This window comes from Coenobita brevimanus, chromosome 81, assembly GCF_032717465.1.
Source record: "Coenobita brevimanus isolate Jiangsu-jjx chromosome 81, ASM3271746v2, whole genome shotgun sequence".
NCBI lineage: Eukaryota > Metazoa > Arthropoda > Malacostraca > Decapoda > Coenobitidae > Coenobita > Coenobita brevimanus.
This window is the reverse complement of record NC_137034.1, coordinates 6930090-6938867: the sequence shown is the minus strand read 5'-3', so window position 1 is coordinate 6938867 and position 8778 is coordinate 6930090. Positions and strand designations below refer to the sequence as shown.

Below are 8778 nucleotides of genomic sequence, written 5' to 3'. Positions count from 1 at the left end.
TGTTGTCCGTCCTGCTCTTCGTGGCCCTCGCCCTGGCCAGCCCCGCCCCAGAGCCTGAGCCTGAGCCTGGATTCCTCCGCTATGGTGGTTACGGTGGTTATGGAGGATATGGCGGCTACGGAGGCTATGGTGGCTTCGGGGGCTACGGAGGATATGGTGGTGGCTATGGGGGCCACCGCCGTTATGGTGGATATGGGGGTTATGGACGCTAAGGTAAAGCATTAATTACCTATCACAAAACAGTCAGACATGGAATAACTTGCTTCACGTCTGTGCTGATCCATCTGAATTTTTTTTTAATTAACTCTCATTATTTCCAGCCTTTGTTTTTTTCTTCCTTGCTCAAAAAATTGTATTTAATTCTCTTTATCTTGCTCATGTCATTACGAAATAAATTATCACCCTGCTTATAAGACAAAGAACTGCTATGTCACTCTGATCCGCTGAATTTTTCTTTTTATTTATCTATATATTTAAAGCCAGACACATTTAGGGGTGGCCGCAATGGATTCGCCCCCTTGTTACCCCCTCCTCTGTTATCTGGCTGCCCTCTCTCCAACTTACACTCTCCCACATTCTTCTCCACCACATGTTTCCAGCTCATCCTCCATTTTCTCCTCCCTGTCTCCATCTTCACCTCACATACACATTCCTAGTCAGTTTCTCACTCTCCATGCCTTGATATGACAAAACCATCACAAAGTATTTCTCCTAATGCTTTCTAACACGTCCACACTGATACTCTATAGTATATGTAACTAATACCACAATTCTCTCTTACAGAATTTGGTATCGACGGTGGAGAAAGGATTGCAAGGAACAGATATTTATGACCATTTTTTTATTCTCTACTTTCTCCTTTGTGGTTCAAGAAGCTTCTCGAAATAAAGACTTAGAAAATGATAAACTTCTATTACTGTATTTCCTTCACTGTGTCCTACCGAGATTCGTATCCATGTAGCATTTTTACACTGAAATTCCTTCTCCATAAATTCCCTGAGTTATGTCCTCTCCTACCGGGACAATTCCGTAGACGGGGATTCGATGATGTGAAAAGATTAACCAGATTTGTAAGGAAAAAGATCAAATATACTTGATGAATTTCGAACTTACGTAGATCCAGGCACTGCACAGCGTATTACTTGACGCAGTGAAAACCATGATATACTAAACTGCGATGTGGTTTAAGGAAAGGAGATATACTGATAGACAGAGACAGACAGGCAAGCAGGCAGACAGATAGATAGACTGACAGACAGAGACAGGAATAAAGACAAGTAGGCAGGCAGACAGATAGAGAGATTAATAGACAGACACACACAGACAGATAGACAGAGAGGTAGATATAGAGACAAGTGACAGAATGAATGGTTAGACTGATAGATTGATAAATTAAAGGATAAATGGATAGACAAACACTAGCAAATAGGGATGAGGGGGGAGGCGAGAATATGATAGTCACATGATAGTTGCAGTAGAGTCGTTGCCCCAGGTTCATCTCCAATGTGAACCCGGTGGACTGCAGGCTGAAAGTGCCCTCCTCCTGCAGTGCACTGTCCTTCTTTAGGAGGATAGGGAGTGGCTTGACGAATCATTATCGTACTTCGTTTTGTTTAATTGTACCAAAATTTTAAACATGTGAGTTATAGAGTATTTTCACATAGTTGATTCCAAATATATATATAATTACTGATGACTATACAGTATATGTTACAACAACAACAACAACAACAAAAAGATCATAATTCACCCATAGTCATCAGTAACTGCAGCTCTTTCATGGTTGAGATTGAGACTCATATCATAGCATTTTTACACTGATTTTCGTTCTCTATAATTTTCCAAAGTTATGTTCTTTCCTACCGGGACAATCCCTTGAAGTGAAAAGATTAACCAGATTTATAAAGAAAAAGATCAAATACACTAGATGAATTTCGTACTTACACACGTAGATCCAGACACGTACAGCGTATTACCTGAGCAATGAAAGCCATGATATACTCAGCTGTCTTTACTGTACTACAATTATAACATGGTAGTAATGTGTGAAGGGATGTCAAGAGTGGTGGCGATAGGCAGGCTGGAGGCAGGCGATGTGGTTTAGGAAAAGGGGATAGATTGATAGACAGACAGACAGGCAGACAGATAGATAGACTGATACACAGACAGGCAAAAAGACAAGCAGGCAGGTAGACAGATAGATAGAGAGATTAATAGACAGACACAGACAGACAGCTAGGTAGATATATAGACAAGTAAGTAGCAGAATGAGTGGATAGACTGATAGATTGATAGATAAAGGATAAATGGATAGACAGACACTCGTAAACAGAGATAGATAGGGGGGGGAGGAGGCGAGAATATGACAATCACATGATATTTGCAGTAGTAGGCGTTGTCCCAGGTTCATCTCAAATGTGAACCCGGTGGACTGCAGGCTGAAAGTGCCCTCCTCCTGCAGTGCACCATCCTTCCTTTGGGAGATAGGGAGTGAGTTGGATGTCTGTATTGCTAGGCAGTGGAGCCGCCCAGCTATATAGTTGCCACCACGTGAAGGCGTCCCTCTGCAGCACCGTTGATGAAGGCTAAAAGAATGATATTAAATTTTAATATACACTGAAAATGCTTTGTGTGTGTGTGTGTGTGTGTGTGTGTGTGTGTGTGTGTGTGTGTGTGTGTGTGTGTGTGTGTGTGTGTGTGTGTATGTGTGTGTGTGTGTGTATGTGTGTGTGTGTGTGTGTGTGTGTGTGTGTGTGTGTGTGTGTGTGTGTGTGTGTGTGTGTGTGTGTGTGTGGAACTTAAACCTTGACCTGTGACCTTGACCTTTGACTAATTATTCTGGAAATTGTCACTCCATTCTTGCCTTATCGTCAACATTTTCAACAACTTTACCGTAGCCTAAACTGAATCAAAATTACTTAAGCTGATTTTGCTACCGAATGTCAAGGTCACAGAGAAAGGTCGGAATATCAAGGTCACTGGGCTATGTCAGTTCAAGCGGCTTTCATTTCAGTTTATTCGAAATTAGTGGAAAGGTTAAGGGTTAGGCAAAAATGGAGTTATTCGATTTTAAGTGTAATCTGTCGAACGTAAAGTCAACTATATAAAACAGTTGAGTGCTTCTTGTGATGGCAATGTAGATGGCTTAAATGAATCACTAATGAAGAGATGCTAAGAAATATGTCCCTTGAGCTACCTAGAACACGACTGTCCATTACATACTTTTATTTTTATTTATTTTTTTTTTTTAGGGAAACCACGACAGCAGATTAATAAAGTATAAACACGTGACTCCATGCGTGTGTGTCAAAGTCTGTATACGTCATCGGTAGAATCAACAGACTGCAATATCGCTTATAGGGTGGCCCATATACACTACTCCTCTTCCACTTTGTTGGGCGATTTCTCGTGTGTTGCAGGGACGGCTAAGAAAAGTGTTATGAATGTCTATCCTGCATCGTCTATTTATTTCCTACTCCCACTGCCACACTCACGCCCACACCAGCATACTCAGCCGTTCCTGCAACACATAAGGTACCACTGGATGACCTCTAGTGAAGGGCTATTTTTGAACCACCCAGTAGATAAGCACCCGAAAGAACACACTATAGTTGGTTGGTTCTCATGTAAGAATGATCTGCAAATTCTTTCAGCTGACATCATGGCCAAGGGTAGCCAGACTGGTGGATAAATTTGACTAGTAACCAAGGAGACTCGTTCCTACTTCATAAATAATGTTCATCGAAATCTTAGCAACCACAACTTAGTACTCAGGTTGTAGGAGTGACCCAGTTCTGTCAGATGAAAACCGAGTATAATTCATTTGCCTAGAGGACACAGTGAAGGAAATACAATAAAAGAAAGTTCATATATTTTTTCAGACTTTATTTTGAGAAGCTCTTTGAATCACAGAGGAGAAAGCAATGAAAAATTTGACGCTATAAATAATCTGTTTCTTATAATACTTTCCCTCCCTTCGATACCGACATCTGTAAAAGGAGAAATAAATGTTAGTTATTTTTGCTGTATTGCTTTAGGTGTGTGTTTGAAAGTATCAGGAGAAATGCTTTGACAAGGCTTGGCTATGTGTAGCGGATTGAGAATAAGAGACTGACTCGGAGAGTGTACGTGGGTGAGCTTAAAGGGAAAAGAGAAGTGGCGATCGAGGAGGAGATGGCGGGAAGGGGTAGAGAAGTATGTGAGAGAGGGGGTGTGAGTTTAAGAGAGGGTAGTCAAATGGAAAAGGAGAGGGTGACATGGAGACGATTAGTTTGTGACCACTCCTTAGGGGATTATGGCGTCTGGCTAAAGATGGAGGGGTAAAGAGATAGAGAGACAGATGGATAATTTCAGTAGACCAGAGTATATAACAGCTTTTTTTATCACACAAGATGATACTTTAAACTATTTTTGTGATAGGGACATGAACGAGATATAGAGAATTGATTATAAATGCTCAGTACGAATATAAATTACTACCTTAGCGTCCATGACCATAGCCACCATAGCCTCTGTAACCACCATAGCCCCCATAGCCTCCGTAGCCTCCATAACCTCCATAGCCTCTAAATCCACCATAGCCGCCACCATATCCTCCAAAGCCGCCGCCATAACCACCAAAGCGGAGGTATCCAGGCTCAGGCTCGGGCTCAGGGTTGGCCAGGGCGAGGGCCACGAAGAGCAGGACGGACAACACAATGAACACCTGCAACACAAAGGGGTTACTGCCAACATTGCCAACACCTGGAACACGAAGGGGCTACTGCCAACATTTCCCTTAGGCACTGCAGTGCTTGTATTACAGGATAGAGATACAAAACAACAGTGGTTATAGCTGTACTCACTATCCCCCAAAAAAAGGATAGTGGACAGCAAGAGGAGAAGAACTTCAGCCTGCAGTCCACCGGGTTCACGTTTCAGATCAACCTGGAGCCACAACATCGTTTCTGTTTACCGTCAGGCTCACACAGAACATCATCATCTCTTCTGTTTCTTCCTTAACATGACAGACAGATAGACAAATATAAGATGTCTTGGTACTCACAGCTTTGGCCATCTTATTGAAGTCTGTGAACTGACTATGATGCAGCCAATGACTGCCAGCTTATATACCCACCACCTCAAGCTTCCACCGGCAGAATTTAGCACAGTGGTGAGGCGTGGGGGTCAGACAAGGGAGGGGGGGGCAGACTGGGTGGGTGGGTGGGGGGCAGATAGGAATGGGGGACAGACAGGGGTGGTGGAGGTCAACGTTGTGGTTGGGGTCACAGTATTGATGTTACAGATGCCGGTATCAAGGCTGGAGGAAATAATGTAAAGAAAAGAACATTTATGACAAGAACGTTTTCATTATTTTCCCTGGTGTGAATACCGTGCCACTGACGGGCTGGGGAATGTTGTGGTATGAGTCTTGATGTTCTATGTGGAGTAGGAGGCTCAGTGGCATCTCTTCATTAGCGATTTATTTTGCCCATTATACCTCAAAGTCCCTGTGTGTGTCATTTAACTGAATCATTCCCCTATCGATAAAGTCTGAATCAATAACATATGAGAATAATTAAGTGTAATGGTAAAGAGCCTTCGTAACACATTTTCCCATCATATTTATTTATTTATTTTTTTATTTTTTTTTTTTACAGAAGATGAACAGTGGAAGAAAAGACAAATGAAAAAAAAAATCCATACACCAAATTACAATAGTCCTCCATTCATAAAAGATCTATAACAGCTTTTTTTTTTTTAAGAAAGGAAGAAGGAACCAAAGGCCAGAAGCCAGCAAGATTGTTCCCTCCAAGAAAAAAGCAAAAACAGGATAACAGAGAGCCAAGATAACATGAAGAAATGCTGTGGGTTAAGTTTAGGGGGAACTATCCATATGATGCCCTAATTTTCTCTTGTATGGTATGAGAGAGGAGTGTGTGAGCTTGGGGGAGGGCAGGGGACAGGGCGACATGGAGGCGATTTGTTTGCGGCCACCCCTTAAGGGATTGTGGCTTCTGGCAAAAAGATAGATAGATAAACAGACTGTATATGCAGCGTTTTAATATCCACATAATTTTGTATCAGTAACTTAGAACGGAGTATTAAGGTGTCATGTATAAAATAAATCGGTAAGGAAGAGGTGTTTCGAGGGTCCCACGCCACCACGAACGACTGAGTGATAACCCAACGTCGATGAAAATAATAACTAATGAAAAGATAAGAAATAATATACAAGGCAAAACTGTAATAAGCTAAGGAATAGTATACGGAACATGTCGGTAAAAAGTGATATTACGAAGCCTCCCACACCACCTGGAATACGCCCTATGACTCAATCCAATCACGACCCCCCCCCCCCCCCGCATCATTGGTGGACTCGGCCGGGGGAAGGTCGCGGCTCTGGGTATATAAGTCGGCTGCCAGCGTCTGCATCACAGTCAGTTCACAGACTTCGACAAGATGGCCAAAGCTGTGAGTACAATGACAGTTTATCCATTTGTCTATCTACTGTACCTGTCTACCTGTCAACCCATCTACTGTATCTGTCTGTCTATCTATCTATCGGGGAAATTAGCTGAGAGACCTTTGTGTAACCAGGCAGTCTTCAATCTATCTATATGTCTATCTAGTTATCTACTACTTTATCTGTCTATTTGGAAAGTAGATGAGAGATGTTTGTTTAACCAGGCAGTTGAAGTGCCCGGTTATATCGATGCCATCACGTGAAGGCGTCCCTCTCCAGGTCCAAATATAAAGGCAAGCAGAACTGTAAAACTGAGAATGAAGGATAACACTTTAATTCTGAGCACTATTTTCTGGGGTATGTCGGCTAGTAACTATCCATCTGATGATTAATTAGTAGTAGTAGTAGTAATGATTTAAGTAGTCCTAGTTTCTGAACATGAACCCGGTGGACTACAGGCTGAGGTTGTCTTTCTCATGCAGGGAGAGGACGGTGAACACTAATTCTTGATATATCGTGGATGATAATTTATATTAAGCTATTTTTTTACCATAGGTGTTACAGGGATGCTTCGAGTTGTGCTATGGAAAGAGTGGAAAGCCAGAGTATTGTCCTCTTCCACTGACCCAGGGGAAAAGAGCCACAAAGGAGGGAAAATCTGGGCCGAGTTAAGCTGAAAGAACTATTGTAACCCTATGAGGAAAGTCTTGTATCCTTTTTGTGTTGCAGGATTGGCTTGAAAACTTATTTGTGTTGCAGGTGTTCATTGTGTTGTCCGTCCTGCTCTTCGTGGCCCTCGCCCTGGCCAACCCTGAGCCCGAGCCTGAGCCTGGATACCTCCGCTATGGTGGTTATGGCGGCGGCTATGGAGGATATGGTGGCGGCTACGGTGGATACGGTGGATATGGAGGCTATGGAGGCTACGGAGGCTATGGGGGCTACGGTGGCTATGGTCGCTAAGGTAGGGTAGCAGTTTACATTTATATTTTTCACTTAAGATTTGCAGCGCCTCTTCCATAGCGATTTATGAAGCACATTTACCATTAACATTCTCGTGTATGGTAGGTATGCAGTTCCAGTACTACCGCAGTTTGCTTCAGTAACACACAAACGAATACTGATGAGCAACGTGCAGAAAAAATCGCCGAGGAAGAGGTGCAACGAAATTTCTAAAGTCCCTTGCAATCAAGTATGGTTATCTCACTCATATCATTACCACAAAAATTATCACTGTTATATAATGCAAATAAGTGTGATATATTGCTCTGCTAAATTTATATATGTGACTAATATACCATTTTTCTTGTTACAGATGACGGTATCGAGACAGAGGAAAATTTTGCAGAGCTGAGAATATTTATGATGTCGATTTTTCCCATTACTTTTTCTTTTTTTGTGTGTGTGATTCTTGAAGCCTTTCGAAATAAAGTCTGAAAAAATATATAAGCTTTATATCATCTGCAATTCCTTCGCTGTGTCCTCAAGGGAAGGAGGTTCAATACACTATGTTATATTTGTCTATGGGAATAAAAATGACAAGGGTAAGGAATATATAAGAAAAAAAAAAACTCCCTAACTCACAGACTGTAAATGATGATATTCTATGCGCACACACACACACACACACACACACACACACACACACACACACACACACACACACACACACACACACACACACACACACACACACAATGTTATGTTCTTAATCCAAAAGTTTTTACTGTATTCCCACATTCCGAAACTCCTTCAAAATTATCTAATGTGTGCCCATCCTTAGGGCACGTCCACACCAAATTCTTGCTGGTGTGGGAGGGAGTTTTGCCCCTCCCACACCCCTACAATGCCATTTGCTATTCTAATGATACAGAGGATGAGTTCCATAAAGTTGCACAGTTACTTGGAGCTAGAGTTACACCGATACACAGAACCCACAGACTTTACAGTTCCTGCGAGGTGGTTTGGCCTAAATGCTAAAGATATAACCTAGTCAAAGCAGTGGAAGAAAAAGGACAGTACAGCAGAAGGCTCTCTCCCCCACCCTCCAATCCCTCCGTCAAAGTACAGGAAAAATTAATGAGGTAACTCCATATAGAATTAAAAAGTCTCAAGAAAATTTCACAGAATCAACAGAAATTAATGACAAAGTGAAAAACAAAACAAAACATGCGACATATGATGATGGTAAACAAGCTATACATGCAGGTTTGTACTCTGCTCTTTTTTAATGTAAGGAATGAACATGGCATTCTCAGCACCATTTTAGTTTGACTACATTAGGCAAATACGTACATACACATACGCACATTCATATTTAAATAAGTATACATAAG

The 8778-nt window shown here is 41.9% G+C and overlaps 3 protein-coding genes across 3 annotated transcripts in view; 2 read left to right on the top strand and 1 right to left on the bottom strand.

Annotated features, from left to right (window-relative positions):
- The window catches only part of LOC145409545 (uncharacterized), a 5185-nt gene extending 4973 nt beyond the window's left edge, over window positions 1-212 (top strand). Inside the window, exon 3 of the mRNA XM_080279932.1 lies at window positions 1-212. This exon is cut by the window's left edge and continues 29 nt beyond it. Coding sequence (XP_080136058.1) covers window positions 1-212 — 212 coding nt within the window.
- Window positions 213-4480: 4268 nt separating this feature from the next.
- LOC145409544 (uncharacterized) lies at window positions 4481-5056 on the bottom strand. The gene is made up of 2 exons (XM_080279931.1): window positions 5045-5056; window positions 4481-4705 (listed from the first exon to the last, which is right to left on the bottom strand). The coding sequence occupies exons 1-2, from the start codon at window positions 5054-5056 to the stop codon at window positions 4481-4483; spliced, it is 237 nt and encodes a 78-aa protein (XP_080136057.1).
- Window positions 5057-6381: 1325 nt separating this feature from the next.
- LOC145409514 (uncharacterized) lies at window positions 6382-7405 on the top strand. The gene is made up of 2 exons (XM_080279906.1): window positions 6382-6453; window positions 7205-7405. The coding sequence occupies exons 1-2, from the start codon at window positions 6442-6444 to the stop codon at window positions 7403-7405; spliced, it is 213 nt and encodes a 70-aa protein (XP_080136032.1). The 5' UTR covers window positions 6382-6441.
- The last annotated feature ends 1373 nt before the right edge of the window (window positions 7406-8778 follow it).